The sequence below is a fragment of the Meleagris gallopavo genome, chromosome 6, assembly GCF_905368555.1.
Source record: "Meleagris gallopavo chromosome 6, MGAL_WU_HG_1.1, whole genome shotgun sequence".
In the NCBI taxonomy this organism is placed as follows: Eukaryota; Metazoa; Chordata; class Aves; order Galliformes; family Phasianidae; genus Meleagris; species Meleagris gallopavo.
The window spans coordinates 7635158-7651154 of record NC_139409.1 but is presented as its reverse complement, the minus strand read 5'-3'; the positions used below and the strand labels follow the sequence as shown (position 1 = coordinate 7651154).

Here is a 15997-nt window from a genome sequence, read left to right as displayed (position 1 = left end):
TAAAGCTTCTTTTTTCTGAGTTTGCTGGCAACAAACATTAAAATGTCCACTATAGTTTATTGATGGGTTGGTATCTGCTAACAGGCTTGTTTTCATTTAGCTGACCTGCATCTGGAGTTTGGGTTCAATTCAACCAGGAACTGCACTTCCAGCCTCTCAACATTGATTTAAGTACTTTAAATAACAGAAGTAGCAACCAGGGTGGTAAAATAATGTTTTATTCCATGAATGAACAAACACTACCATGCCACATCCTAAAGTTCTTTCTACAAAAGATTGTGGACGGAGCAGATTTTTACATTTCTCAGGTCAAGTTCATTTGAGGCCGTTGAGCCTGTTCAGTGTAGCAAAATCTGGACACGCAGCATTCTTATTGTCTATTTGGCATTTTGCCGGATAAAGCAGGTTTATACCTCAGTTTCTGTTCACACAATGTTGATGCACTGTAAATTAAAGAGGATAATCAAACCAAACTAAGTAACTTCTGTGTTTTATCAGCATATATATATATATATATTTTTTTTTTTATGATGGTCAAAGTACAAAGTACAACCAACATTCAAAGCTTAAAATAATGGTAACAAAAAAGACACGCTAAAGAACACCAATGGAAACGTCATCATTGCTGTCAGGATGTGAGCTTACCCACAGTACTACGTAAGAAGTAGAAACCGGCATTGACATTCAAGCTGTCAAAACAAGAAAAGAAATTACATTAATTGTTATATTTCCAAGCTAGTACTTCTAAAGAGTCCTGATCAGCAAAGAAGTGTTATCGCATGCATGCTGAACACAAGACTAATATTGGGTCGGGGACCTGACAAATAACAGACTTACATTCCGTTATATACAACAAAATGAAATATACAGTATTAATACTGGCTGTACATTTGGTCAGAGTATTTTACAAGGAGAGCACACTAGCCAAAATTCTTATCAGGTGGGAAAATGGCAATGGATGAGCGTTGATTTCCTTTCTGAGAGTTGAAATATTTTCACAAGAAGTTTTAAAAGTTGCTTTGCACTGCAATGTAGAAATGATATTTTAAAGCAGAAGATGTTCCTAATTTTTTTTTTAAATCTAGTATGCCTGGCAAAGCTCATGCGAGCAGAAGAGATAACCAAACGCTATTCATCGACCTGGAATAAAACTAAGCCACAGACAGCATGTGCAATAAATCTGAGCATACTTGTTCTGTTTAAATGGCTTTATGAGATGATCTGCAAAGTATCTGCCACAAATTCCTGCTGCCAAAACCTAATCTAGCCTTCTCCGAACAGGCTGCCAACCACAAATTTAAAAAAGAAAAACCAAAAAAGTTATGACCATCACATATTTTTCTTTAGTACTGTAAACGTGTCTCAATGTTAAGCTGATTCAGGCTATTTATGTGTGTATTTTTCAAGGCTGCCAAAGAAAATGCTCGATCTTGTGAGTAAAGTCTGTGCCTTTGATTGAGATTTCCTTTGTTAAGTGTAACAGACTTTCTAATTGCTGGTTACCCTGACCCTCATTGCTACTCCAGACCTCTAAGGTCTAAAGAGGGTTGGTTAATTCCTCATATGTTTTTTCCTCATCCAGAACAAGCTGAGAAGCTAATAAGGTAAGCATGAGACCAAATGAAAACAGAATTAAAAGCTATACAAAATTAAGAAATAATTACAGGAAAGTAAACATCAGTGTAACTATAGTGACACTTGGTACAACTGAATTTGTATGTTCTGTAGCAATGCCAAACCTTCTAATCGTGGGAAAGAGCAGGCAAATATGCATGAATCAGTCCTTTAAAACAACTGTGCTATAATCTTTTCTGTGTATTAGGTTAGATTTTTTTTTTGACAAAGTGTGATGCTAACTCTAGGAACGTAATACGAATGATGGATTTCAGGGCTGCTGCTTGATTGCTTGAATGCAAAGGGACATCACATCTTCCAGTCCTCAAAGTGGTTTCATGGGGTGTTCCTTCAAGTCCAACGTTTTGCCACTTTCACACCAGAAGTCACTTTGTGGCAAAGTAAAAGGAGAGAAAAAGGAAAAAAAAAAGGAGAAAAGAAAAAGATGTTGGTTGTAATGAGTTAATTTCAGACAGCAGTTTCTGCTGAGTTCACCATGCTTAATGTTCTTCCATCTAGGAAGGAGTTGCTGTCAAGTAAAGCAGAGGAGCTGCTTTCAGTTGTCTTTAAATACATGCTAACAACATAACATCTCTTTCTTCAGGAAAATGATCCAGTTGCATATTGTTAGAGGGATCTGCCTTGTGCTTAGCACAGACACACGGGGTTAATCATCGTCCTCCTCCTCTTTCAGTGGAGCTATTGGGAGTTTGTCCTGAACTTGGAAACACGATGCAAAGAAGTTGACAATGGAGTTGTACAAATGCTGTTCTAATGCTGGATTGCTGAAATAATGGCTTTCATCAGGGTAAATCTGCAAAGAAGCAAGGAAATACACAGTGAGAAGCCTGAAGTGTTGGAACTGAGCACTCAGCCCACTGGTCACCCTGTGTCTTCCCATGGATGCCAGAAGGCCCAGGTTAATTCAGTGCACTGAGAGCACACTTGAACCAAAAGGAACGTTTTTGTAGGTGGTAATTCCATTTCATTTTGTTCTGAACAAGTTCAAGCAAAACAAAACCAAACCATCCAGTAAGAAGTCAGTAACTTCTGTACACGTTGAAGGAAAGCAAGAGTCATCACTGTTTGTCTAGAGTGGGATACTGAGTGGAAGGCAACGTGCCTCTTGGACTGAACCCTTACAGGTAGGACTGAGGGCTCCCACTGCTGCTCTGAGTGCCTCCATCCACAGTGTAAATCCTCGATCCCTCCACTCACTCCTCAATAAATCCTTAAGGGGCACCTACCCCATGGCTACCTTCAAGCTCCAAAGCATCAACGCTTCTTCACTGGGAATGTGTACTGAACCCTTAGTCCTCTTAGCAGCCATCAAATCCCTTCCAGGCTCATAGCCCCAGTGTCTGTGCTCCATCCTACTGCCTTTGGAACCTGATGGAGCTCATGTGAAACTGCAGAAATGCAGCCAGAGGGAGCTGGTATTCAGTAGATGAAGCGTTAGTAGGGTTTGGGCACTGCAATAAAACAATCTATACTGTGAGCTGCAGTCCTGCCATGGTAGCTCTGACTGCTGGCACTCTCCTGGCTGTGGCTCAGCAGGTGGCAGAGAACAGGGACCATCCCCATTGTCTGTGGATGGGCTTCTTTTGGAAGCTGTGGCATTACTGGCACAGATACAGGCAGTTCAGCAAATCAGCAACTCAGCAGAAAGAAGGGCATTTCTGACCGCTGTGTGTCACTCAGGGATGTCAGATTTGAGAAACATTTATCCCCCTAACTTTTCCAGCTGATTTAATTTAGAGCCCTTTGTATCTGTAATTCATCTTGATTTCAGCCTGCTGTTCCCACTGAAAGATAGCAGCCATCAACTCCTTAGAGACACTCCTTGCAAAATCTAATTTACTGTAATTCAATAACTGTCCAACAACTGTCCAAAACAAAACAATGATATCAAGTTAGCACGTGAATACATGGGAACACATTATAAGCTGATTCTGTTTCTATTGCCAGGTTGTATTTGCAAGTGGCTTTACGAAGCTTATTTCATAACAGCAGTTTGAGTTCAGACTGAGAAATAACTGTCCAAATATGAAAAAAGGAAACACATACTGTACCTGCAAACTGTAATTAGCCTTTGCCTTAATTAGGTGTGTGATAAGGTCCGCAGTATGCTGAAAATGGATTTTTTCTGTAGGAACAAATTACAATCATTAAAGAGGCAAATTTAATTAAGAAAAATCAAAGCCATCTCAAATACATAACTCAAGTGATGGGCTAACTTACCATCAGCAGTAGCATGAATGATCAAAAATGTCTGTTCCTTCAGTAATGAGACTCTGTGTTCTAATCTGGTGATCTGTGAAGGTAGAGGTTGCAATAAGATTAAAACTCTTGCGAGAAATTAGCAATTCATATGGGGGGAGCAGAAGCACTTAATTCCATTTGGTACTCCCTCACATGGATAACAAGCAGACTCCAGCACAGCATATTCTCTCAGCCACTTGAATCATTCTAGAGGTAAAACAGACTTCTACTGCTCCTTCCATGCTCTGCACCAGCAGCAGGAAGAGGTCAGAGATCCCCATCTATTTTAATAATTTAATGTTCAGCAAAAGCCTCAACTGTAGAACACGTGGAAGAAGAAGTCAAAAGAATATTCCAAAGTGAATAAAACGCACTGACAAAAAGATGCCTAACTGTACGTGCTAAAACAGGTTCAGTGAGCTGCAGTAACTTTGGTACTGTTTGAAAGATGGCACTGATGAGCTTAGGTGGACCAAAGGAGGTTCTCAAGTATTTACTGCTGTGAATCTTTAGTCTCCAGCCAACTCTCAGATGCACAAGAGACCTACTAGTTGGAGTGACTGCAAATATTACACTCTGTATGGACTTAGCGAGTATTTACTAATTTTGCAAGAGTTGACTCTGATCATCCTGATATTCTTGAACTTAACTCTCATCCTCTCAGCCATGATATCCAAGCTCTTTGACAGTGTATGCATGTACCTTGCACTCTGTTCTCCTTCCTATTACTCCCTGATTGATGATGCTTCAGTTGCACCTTGCCATGGGACAATACAGGCTATTTGGGATCTACACCTGGTCTTTACTGATATGACTTTGATAAACTTCATGGATGGTTCACAGAATAGGAGCAATTCTTATTCCTTAAGCAATCTGTGGTCCAACTGCAGAATGTAGGAGATGTGTATCAGTTAGGAGCCATGCCTGGAGGAGCGCAATGCCCTGCAATGAGCCCAAGCGCTGTTCCTAGCAGATAACCCCAAGTCACAGGATCATAGAATGGTTTGGGTTGGAAAGCACCTTGAAGTCCATGCAGTTTCACCTCCCTCATGGGCAGGGACACCTCCCACTAGAGTAGGTTGTCCAAAACCCCATACAACCCGGCCCTTAACACCTTCAGGGATGCAGCACCCACAGTTGCTCTGGGTAGCCTATGCCAGTGCCTCACTGCCCTCACTGTGAAGAGTTTTTTCCTAATGCCTGATCTAAATCCGCTCTCCATCAGTTTAAAGCAATTACCCCTTGTCCTATCACTACATGCCCTTATAAAGAGTTCCTCTGCAGCTTTCCTATACACCCCTATAGGTACCGAAAGTTGCAATGAAGTCTCCCGAGAGCCTTCACCTCTCCAGTCTGAACAACCCCAGCTCTCTCAGCCTATCCCCACTGGGGAGGTGCTCCAGCCCTCAGAGCATCCTTGTAGCCTCCTCTGGATCTTCTTAACAGAACCACGTCCTTTTCGTACTGAGGGCCTCAGAGTTGAATGCAGCACAAAACAGGGGAGAATCACTGGTCTCCATGTGGACACAGAGCCACTGACTACAATTCTTTGAGTGCAATCATCCAGCCCATTCCTTGTGCGAGTAGTCCATCCATCACATCTGTATCTCTCCAATTTAGAGACAAGGATGTAATGCGAAATGGTGTCAAATGCTTTGTACAAGTCAGACAGATTGTGTCAGCTGCTCTTCCCTTTTCCACTAACACTATGACCACGTTGCAGAAGTGGTTGCAGCAAATTTGTCAGGCACAATTTGCCCTTAGTGAAGTCACGCTGCTTGTTGCCAGTCAACTCTGTTTTTTGTGTGCATTAAAACAGTTTCCAGTAGGATCTGCTCCATGATCTTGCTGAGCACAGAGGTGAGACTGACTGGCTTGTAGTTCCCCAAGTCTTCTTTTTTTCTCTTTATAAACATGGGAGTTGTGTTTCCTCTTTCGGCCAGGATCTGCCTGTTCATCCATCCATGCCTCCTGGCATTTTTGCCTGATTTCCTTTTGTTGGGATGCTCCTGAGCTTGGAGGAGGTGATCTTTGAACATAAACCAGTTTTTTTGGCTTCACGTCCCTTCAGGGCTTTATCCTAGGTCACTCAACCAAGAAGAACCCAAAGAGGCCCAAGTCTGCTCTCTGATAAGGCCAACTTTTCAACGCACAAAGACCAAGTGGCAATTCAAAGTTCTAATTTCTATTAAATTTCTTATTCCAATATTTTTACTTGCTTTCACTGCTACTGATCTGCCTTTAAATTTCTAAAAGAACAAAAAGAATTTAACATGAACTAGAGATCGCCCGTGCAAAATCTGAGAGACAATGAACTCACAATCTAGATAACCATGAAAAAGCTTCCACTGCAAGGCTCAGGAAGCTATCTGCCTCAAGAAAATGGGTCAAAATTTATGTCTTAGAGGGTAACAAAATGATAAGACCATTGAGATGAGGATGGAGGTTGTGACTACATGGGTACATCTGAGTTTCTAGGCCTCAGTTCTTTCAACAGGTTAAATTGAAATATCTATATTTACCCAAAGTAGAGAGATGGACATGAAGACTAATCAATAAAAAAAAGAGTAACCATTATTACTATGAAGATGACAAGCCTGTAAGTACACTTAATGATACCTTCCTGCCTCTTAAGTACAGAGAGTTTTATTGGTCCGTCTGTTGCGTGTTCTTGTTCCTTTCCCAGGAGAGAACACATGGAGGAAGAGTTAAAACCCCTTTCACATTTTATGAGATGCAGTGTCCATGCACTTACCTCATACACTCTGTTATCAATCCCGTACAAACCCAAGTATCTTTCAGAAAATGCTGAAGCTTGAAAAGAAATAAAGTAAACATACCTTTCAGTCATACTTGAGTACATCGGCACTTCTAAGTCAAATACTACAGATGCTAAAAAAGTGCTTATTTTCTACTGAAACTTTAACAGATTTATTTCTAAGAGTTTTAGAAAATATAATCTGGATATGTACTATACCACAGGCTTTCATCATCACTATATCTATCAGTAACAGAAGAACTATTTTTTATTTACTTACTGCAACTGAGATATAAGAGGAGCGGTGTCATGTTTGTCCCTTTCATAAGCAGCTGACTCCATCAACTACAAGCTTCTGTTGCTCTCAGGGATAACTGCAGTGCTTAACACCACTGGCTTTCTCATTTCACTGACACTTAGTGCAAAGGGAAGTAGTGACCCTGAGAGGAAGGACCCTGTGTGCATGGGGTATCATCAGGAGGGAACCAGGGGGATCACCACCATAGGATGGGCACTGCACTGCAGCTCGCATGGAGGGATGTGTCAGGCAAGAAGGAATAATGCTCAATACAGGTTGGTGGTAGAGGTTGGATGGTAAAAGTAGTTTATAGTCTTTATAGCTAGTCTTGAGAAAACACATGATATAAAACTAGCAGGATCTTGGGAAAGAAAGATAAGAACACTGGGTAAGGGTAGGGTAGACATATCATCAGTCAGAGAGGCAGCCTGTGGGCTCCAGGGTAACGTTTACCATATAGTTTGAAGTCTGTCAGTGGGGAAAGAGCAGCTCCACACGCAAACACCTGGTTTTCTTCGCCAGCTGGAAGCATGTAAGTGCTCAGGTAGCCACCATAGTCCTAGAACACAAACAGGAGAGGGACATCAGCAGTCATGCAGTGACATGTTGCTGCTTTTGGATATTGAACAGGGCACTTGAGACCTTGCAGGAGCCTCTTGGTTGTTACAGAGCCCTCAGCACCTGGTCCTGGAGAAGGAGGGAACAAGGGACCATGGCCATGGATGAGGATGAGCTCTGCACTTGCTGCACTCTCCTGAATCAGAAGGGTTGTGTGCCCCAGAACCTGCCTCTTCTTAACCTACTACATGGCTGTAGGTCTGCTCAGATATACTACCTCTCCAAAATATCATCTCAGCACATCCTTTTTTAAAATGGACATCACAGTTTTGGTGTCTGCCGTCAGTCTGTTAACAATTCCCCACAGAAATGCTGCTGTATGTGCAGCTCTCATCGCTCACTCTAAGCCCATGTCTCCCACAACTATCAGTTTCTACTCGCAGTCCCATGCTCATTTCACATTGTGTGTACTTCGCAATTGCTGTTTCCCAGCTGGGCACACGCTGGGAGGTGAGTCAGCTCAGAAATCAGAACTGCTGTTGAACATTTGTACAATACGAGCTAGATCCGCCCACACACCCATAGGCCTTAAGGGATGCAATGAAAATAAAAGTTGGCAAAGGAAAAATTAATTAATGTTGACAGCACTTTTCTGGCAAATTGTCACTTTCTGCACCCTGAAGTTAATTTACACACATTGACGAATGCATTGATAAAACGAAAGCTTTCATCATCAACATCTCTGAGCAAGAAGCAGCCTATCTCAAAAATAAATAATAACAAAAAGCACTATTAACATAATCAGGATTTAGCTCAGCTGCTTAACCTCATCACCTCACCACAGCAGTGCAGAGGAATAAGAGAAAAAAGTTACCTTTCCAAACACACCAACTCGCATTTTATCGATGTAATGCTCTTTCAGCATTGTCCTGGAACATGAGGGAGAAACTATGAATTAAAAACACTTTTCCCTTCGACACTGCAGAGCCCTACCTCTGAAAGGCATAATAAAGCTGTTTCTATTACATTACGCTGGTGGTGTTTTTAGTGTGATTGTGCTCAGAGTAAATCTAACAATTTAACAGGACTTGATATTTAGGATTTTACACTTAAAAAAAAGTCTTTAAAAAAGTGTGAAGTTTTAAAGAGGTACATTTTCTCCCACTGCGAGTCCAGCGAAAAATTAATCTAGGAGCTGATATTCCAGCTTGTTTGCAGCTGTATGACTGTACAGAGCTAAAAATAAACAGGCTTTGAACGTGTGACACAGATAAGTGTGCTCTAATTTAGCTCTGTAAGTTTGCTCTCCTCCATCTGCGCTGGCTGGCACGAGCTCCCTCTCTCACATGCCATTACTTGATCACAGCCATGAGATTACATTGTCCTTGCTTCCTGCTCTACCCTACATACCGTCGAAGGAAGCAGGACTAATGCCAGCCTTGGAGGCATCTTAAAGACCACGCAGTTCCAAGCCTCTGCCTTGAGAAGAGGCACTCTCACCATATCAGGCTGCCCAAAGTCCCATCCAACATGGTGTGGAGCACCTCCAGGGATGGGACATCCACAACCTCTCTGGGCAGCCTGTGCCACTGCCTCCCCACCCTCTTGAGTAAAGAATTTCCTCCTGACATCTAATCTAAACCTCCTCTCTTTTAGTTTAAGTTCTTCAAGACGTTCTTCAAGAACAGTGTCATTCACCGGACAGCTTCCAGCTGGTCCTTCTCTTCCAAAAGGCCCAGCCTCCTCTTAACCTCGTGCAATAGTTTAGTGCCTTGGAAGCCGCTCCCACGGCCGTCAAACTTCAGCACGATGGCGTTGTGCAAGCTGACCATCACGGTCTCCCACGTCACCTCAAACCTCTCCGTTACGATCTGGTTGCCTGGTGTCCCATCCCTGAAACACAAACAGGCATCAGGAAAAGGTGCAGTGCTTCAAGAAACAAAGGCAACATCACTAAATGGGAGCCCAAAGCTCTTCCCAGGGCCATGGGCTTGCTGTGGGAACGGGATGCGATGTGATGCAGAAGTCAGTGGAGTTTTCCTCATTAACACCTGTATCTACTTCTCTACCACCTCTGGCTCCAATCTGTCTCCATTTCTCTGCCAGTCCCAAAGACAGGGTATTTCTGGTGGAGGATTTGCTGCAAGGAGCCTTTCATCTACCACCCCAGTTCACCCAACGCAGACCATCCCTCTCTCATCAGCTTCTTGAGTGGCTGCAGGTGGAGCTGTCAGTCATGTCTGTCACCTCCCATTGAGGCAAGTGAAGAGGGTAAGAACACTTCTAGAAGTGGTAAAACCAAGAGCATAGAAACACCCAGGTTGACCCAAGGTAAGGGGAATACATGGGCAAGACTCCCTTCACAACCTTCTGCTCAGAGCCTGCACAAGGGCACTGCCTCAAGAAATACTGAGCCCACTTCTGGAAGGCAGCCCAGAAAAAACAAGAGGTGATGGTAATGAGAAATAATATTTTAGGTTGGAATTACTGTAGGGCTGCAGGCACTTCCACCCAATTCTTGTCTTTTCTGGGGGGTTCTTGGGAACATCAGACAACTCACTGCAGGTTTTTAACATGCATGTGACTTCAGTCATTTGCATTTATTCAGGCAAGACTCAGGCACATTCAGCTTCAGAGACAGCCTAATCAAGTGCTGTTAGCTTGATGAGCACCAATCTTCCTCAAGCACTTGTCTAATGAAGTACGTTTTCTCTGCAGTATTTCTGTGATGTAATGGCATGCTTATTGCAGTGTTTTTGTCCTTCATGGAAGGAAGTGCTGCGTGGTGTTCAGGCACTCAGCTACCTCTCTCACTCCTACGTGGGGTTTCTCTGCTGCAGGGCATCCCCTGGCAGGGAGCAAGTGATGCAGCAGGATGCAGCGGGCCAGGAAGGGGTCTCCAAGGTCAGCCAATTCCCTGCCCTGGATTCTACCCAAATTTCCAGAAAAAACACAGTTCTGCATATTATTATTACTAAACGTTGCATAAAGAGATACCCATCTGCCATGCTCTCTCCAAGGAGGAAATTCTACCTGCCTAATATAAATGCTAAAATTGTGGAGATCTTCCAAAGGCACGAAGAAGGAAAGCAGGATGCTCCCCTTCCTACAGTGTCTCAGCAGACATAGCTCCTGCTTTGGATGGAAACAAGTCTCTCTTTTGCCTGAGGTTGGCTGAAATGCAAACCACGCAAAACATGGAGAGCTGAGACCCCTGATGCTGGATCTCCTGCTTGCCCAGGTCAGCTACTCCCAGCCCTTCTCAAAGAAGCACTTAGCATACTCTGCTCAGTGCCATAGAGTTAGGGCCCTATTTCTCACTGAACCAGGTGTGCGCCTTAACCCCAGGATAGAAAAACCATATCCATCTTTTCTTTCTCCCAGTGTTTCTGCTCCCCAAATAACTAAATTGGGGGTATATTTGCAACAACTGCAAAAAACCCCTACAATGCATGTAGAACTTGACTAGGGCATCCTGCTGGGAAGTGAAATTCTTGGCCCAAGCATATGAGAGAAGAAACCCGCGTTCAACCTTGCCCAACTCTCATGTGAGGCATTTGGAATGGAAATTGTGTCATATCTTGAAAGTTGGAACTTCCACACTGCATAATAATGTGAAGAGAAACAAAAGAAAAGTGAAAACTTACACAACTAAAAGCAAGGGATAGTGCGCCATGTCTGAAAACGTTGCTGGCTTTAGGATCTGCATTGGTAATTCTAGGCAAGAAAACAACAAATGATAGTGTGTCTTTAGTGTAGGAAAACCAACATAATGATAGTACATATTTCTGGTGTTTTGGCTACTTATAAACAGGAACAACACAGCATTTCATCAGACATGCTGGTAAATAACACCTTAGGAACACAGCTGTTGTCAATGAAAAGACCATATTATAGTAGCTGAGGTGACAAGAAATGTAAATTGAGAGAAGAGAGTGTGCTGTTCAGTCATGCATCTCTTTTACAGCATTCAATTAACATCTGGCAATAGCTATAATTTTCCTTCTCAGCAGCTGTATGAGTGACACAGCCAGAAATCAATACTTCAGGGCAGCAGAGGAGGGAGGAAAGAGGCAAGGAGGATGATAATTTAAGACCCAATTAAGTGTGGTGTGTCGGGGGGTAGAATGGGATCTTTTCTGCTGCAGTGATGTGAAGACCGGTAGAGAAACATCTGCTTTAATCCTGATTTTCAGGGGCCCTAACTGGTACTCTAAAACAGCAGGTAACCCTGCTGAAGGCTGCATGGTATGGCTGGTTCCAAACCAACAAAAGTGGAAAATACCCAAGGTCCCCACAGCATGGGGACTCTCACCACAGCTCCTTTAACTACTTTTGATGGCCTGGTATTGACAGCTGAATGCTCCCATCTGAATGCCTTCCACATCAACGAGAGCACATTTATATTTAAAATGTTAACTACAATCCAGATTAGCCAAGGCCCGGCAATTAAATCGGTATTAGGAGCATTTTCAATAGATTAATACACACATTAGCTGCGCGGTTTAAGTAGATTGCTTTGCAATCATTGTCTGACACTCCACCTAATTAGTTATTCCATCTGAATGCTAATGGATTGCAAATTGGATCAATGGCCCAGGGACAGCCCAAAAGGCCATCACTTGACTTTAAATATAAATAAGCACCACTTGCAGTGTTCCCAGGGCTGCTCAGCCCAAGGCCACGGAGAGGTAGGGAGGACATGCAAACAGCCCACTTGTATTTATTACTTAGATTTGGTTAAATGGGCAGAATCCAGTGTCAGTGATACCTGCAGGTAAGACATTGAGCGTCAGCCTGAGTTATTCACCATCAGCTGACACTACCACAATGAGCTGGCTGACGGAGGGGATAGGTATCATCTTTTTGACTGTCTCCTTCTGCTGCCTGTGAGGCTTAGAAGTGTTATTTTATGCACTCCTAAAACCAGTGCGGCAAGCAGACCATTTTGGAGCCATTATTATCCTTTTCAAATGCCTTTCAGCCTTTGCTTCACACTTTCTTTTAACACCTGCAAATGGTTGAAATTAGTCACCTGCCATCAGTCACACCTCCCTGCCTTCTTTTTATATGCTCTGAGAGGTGTGCTGCTTTTTGGCATGGGAAATGCCAAAATCCAAATGTGTCATTTGAATCCAGGATCTGTGTTTGTTTTTAGAGTTACTGCCATACACACAAACTAGGGCTCTGGCGTGCAACTTCACAATGCTAAATATGTGGATTTTCCATGTATTTAATCTGCTTACAACCAGAGCAGATGCTTATTAGGTTGGTCCAGGTGCAGCTATAGAGGCAGGCAGAGAATGCCTACACTTTACCTATTTGCCACCAGGCAAGGTTTTCTTTCTTTTTGTCCCCTTTGGCACACAGATTCACGGGGAAAACAATTACACAAATGGTGCAAACAATGTGCCAGGTGCTGATATAAACTGCTCCATTTTTCTGTTTTCTTTGCTCCAGATGAAATCTCTTGGCTTTTGTTGAAAAGCTTTTTTTTTTCTTTTTTTTTTTCCAGCCCTATCAAATAACATGGCTTTCTCAAAGACTCCTGAATGACTCCAAGGGGCAGACAGGTTCATTCACTGTGGCTCAATATCGTACAATGAAAGGCAGTCCCAGCTGTAGCCAGCAAGCACATACACTATCCCACTTCACATCCATCTTAGATAATAAACCACTTGAGCTATGGCAAATGCCCTGAACAATGGGAGCACCACACTGTGTCAATTCTCAGAGTGGATTTTCATCTGCAAAGAAAATTGTCAAAGGAAAAAAGAAAAACACTACACCACCCAATCCAATCATTTTGCTTTTCTTTAGCTGCATTCTCATCCAATCCTGTCTCAGTAATAACTTCCTTGAAAAGCACATCCTAAGAGAATGCTTTGCTGACTGTGTGAGTAAATTGAGAGCCAGTCATTTTTCCTCCTGCCAGTCTAGGCTAGATGACTGTATCATTCCACAGCAATAGTAGTTAAAAAGAAAAATAAGATAGAGGAAAAGTACTACTTACTGTAATCATCTATCTTGATTTCCATGTATTCTACTTTAGGCATTTGCCTGTCATTTACAGCCAGCTGCACATTTTCATTTACCTCCAGCTCAAAAATTTCTGAAAGAAGAAGGATTAAGATCACAAAAACTTCCAATATTGTCTGTGAAAATGCACATTAACATTTTATAGCCACCTTAATATCTGTAACACAGCTTTCCTTATGGGAGTGTGACCATCTGTATTGAGACATGGCTATGAGCTCCCGTCAGATGTCTACAAGCAAATCTAGGGGTCAAATGAAAAGGCCCTCAAGTCTGTGGCCAAGCTATGTATAACAAAACAGGGAAAGGGAGGAGAATTTAGAGTGCTTCAGGACAAGGTTGTGGTGCTACTCACGAGAAAGTCAATTGAAAGGAAAACCAGGGGGAGAGAGATCACAGAAACATTGGGTTTGGGAGCACTACCGGTTTGCAAGGTATGTTTCAGCAATTGTTTATTTCTCTTGTTTCTCTTATCCAAGAACTGTCTGGGACGGGAATAGAAGATTCCTTCCTTCTTCCTTTACGTCTCATAAAGGAATTAGCCTTTACAGCTCACATCCTGGCTCTTGAGGACCTCTTAGAAAAAGTGACTACCTCTAGCAACAGAAAGAACAAGTCCTTCTCAGTTGGTAAGGAAAGGGCTCATCCTGAGGGAGCATTTCCATGTGTGATGATGAGGATCCTGAGCCCCATAGGGAGGGATTCAAAGATGGTGAGATCCTGGCTTTGGATTTCAGACCTGGGAACATGCTGCAGTGCTTGGCCTCTTGGTGTCAGGCTGGGTTTGGACCAGGGGGACCCAGAGCATCACTTCTGCATTGTGGACCCAGAGAGGGCTTTGCACCAAATTATGAGTTTAGCTGATTGTACCTTCCCTTTAGAGACACACCAATAAATAGATGTGTAATCCTAACTCCTCCAGTAATACTTAGCTGATAATCATGTTGTCATTGCCCACCTCTGTTGAAGAGGCAGGCATACCACAAAAACATGCCTTCCCACATCTTTCAGCAAGACCCTATTGGTTCCCAGACTATTTACCCTGCTTCTGAAAAGCCTGTCTCATCCCTATTGAAATCACATTCCCTACGAAACTGCCAAAGCAACAGCCTATTACATTTAGTTAAATATTAAGATTCTCATTTAATTACGGCGCACACAAGTAGCTTTATCAGCAGAAAGGGGCCTGCCACATAGGGGAATTTAGTCAAGCCATTTTATTTGTTCAAATAATTGCATCTTTAGAAAGCCAAGAAGACTATGGAGGAAATAAAAAGATTGGCATATCTCCTAAAGGACTTTCTTTTCTGCTTTAGGACCACAGGGAGATTGAGTCTATAGAGTACAAATGGTCATTGCTTAATTAAATGTAAGCACGCTATAATATTCGGAGCGACGCACTATTATCTGATTATTGCAGAATACAGAGGCAAACTCCCTCTATAGAGTAATGCGCTCATATTAAATGAGCAAATTCATAACGTGCAACTGTCAGTTGTTCCTTTTTTCAGAAGAAGAAGGAGGGAAAAAGGGAAGCAAGGGAAAAGCTAATTATATGCAGAAAATCATGAATTTCAGCAGCTGCTGTGTTCAGTGCACAACTAGATCAAGCTTTCTATGTAATACTCACTACTCGTATGTACCCCTCAAAATCAAACTAATTTCACTATGTCTTGTGTTCCTTTTTCAATACTTTCATTTTCTTTTTTTTTTTCCGTTTTATATAGCATCTATCATTTTAATCTCCCAAAAGTAATTTGTAAAACTGTTCAGGAGCCTGCGACACAGATCATGGGAGCACTGTCCTGTATGCACTGTTAGTCAGCCCTCTCCATGTCTACTGTAAAATGAAAGCACTGTTTTTAAGGAGAAAAAACATAAAGATAAAAATGGATGGAGAGCAGGAAGACGTGGCAGCAGAAGAGACTAGATATTCTGTACTTGCATAGATGAGATCTGTGAATCCAGGTTCAGGCACCCAGGTTAAGTTGTTACTCTGCCTTTCAGGCCCACTGATGTTGGTGAGGCTGCTTGTACAGATAACAACAAACAGAACAGAAAGTCTACTTTCCTCTAAGATAAAATGCTTGTTTGGAATGTCCCTCTATTTAAAAGCAATCACTTGCATCCTCTATCAGAGAAAGAGGAAGAAAAAATTAACAATGGACAAATAATACTGCATGAATGACTTCTAAATGGCTTGCAAGGCTTGAAGGTTGCCTCAATGGTAGCGTGTCAGCCATCAGCAAGGAGCCTGCATAGCTGCAAGACAGAGCTCTAAAATCCCACTGCTACTACCCTGTGCAAAGACTGAGATATGAGCAGCCACTGGTGCAGAGAGATTAAAACGTTTGCAGTTTGCTATTTGCTGCCCGTTGTGACTCCAAAAAAAAAAAAAAAAAAAAAAGCAATTCTTGTATCTTTGTCAACCAGGACAACTGCACATGCCAACTTCTGCTATTTATAGCAGA

The 15997-nt window shown here is 42.5% G+C and overlaps 1 protein-coding gene across 3 annotated transcripts in view; it reads right to left on the bottom strand.

Annotated features, from left to right (window-relative positions):
- Nucleotides 1-200: 200 nt before the first annotated feature.
- DPP6 (dipeptidyl peptidase like 6) overlaps nucleotides 201-15997 on the bottom strand; it is a 492473-nt gene continuing 476676 nt past the window's right edge. For all 3 annotated transcript variants that reach the window (XM_085227008.1, XM_085227007.1, XM_085227009.1), the window contains exons 18-26: nucleotides 13504-13602; nucleotides 11138-11207; nucleotides 9189-9383; nucleotides 8365-8419; nucleotides 7386-7491; nucleotides 6632-6690; nucleotides 3856-3928; nucleotides 3687-3760; nucleotides 201-2428 (exon numbers count right to left, since the gene is read on the bottom strand). In XM_085227008.1, coding sequence (XP_085083134.1) covers nucleotides 2282-2428; nucleotides 3687-3760; nucleotides 3856-3928; nucleotides 6632-6690; nucleotides 7386-7491; nucleotides 8365-8419; nucleotides 9189-9383; nucleotides 11138-11207; nucleotides 13504-13602 — 878 coding nt within the window. In that variant the 3' untranslated portion in view covers nucleotides 201-2281. The remainder of the gene's footprint in view (nucleotides 2429-3686; nucleotides 3761-3855; nucleotides 3929-6631; nucleotides 6691-7385; nucleotides 7492-8364; nucleotides 8420-9188; nucleotides 9384-11137; nucleotides 11208-13503; nucleotides 13603-15997) is intronic.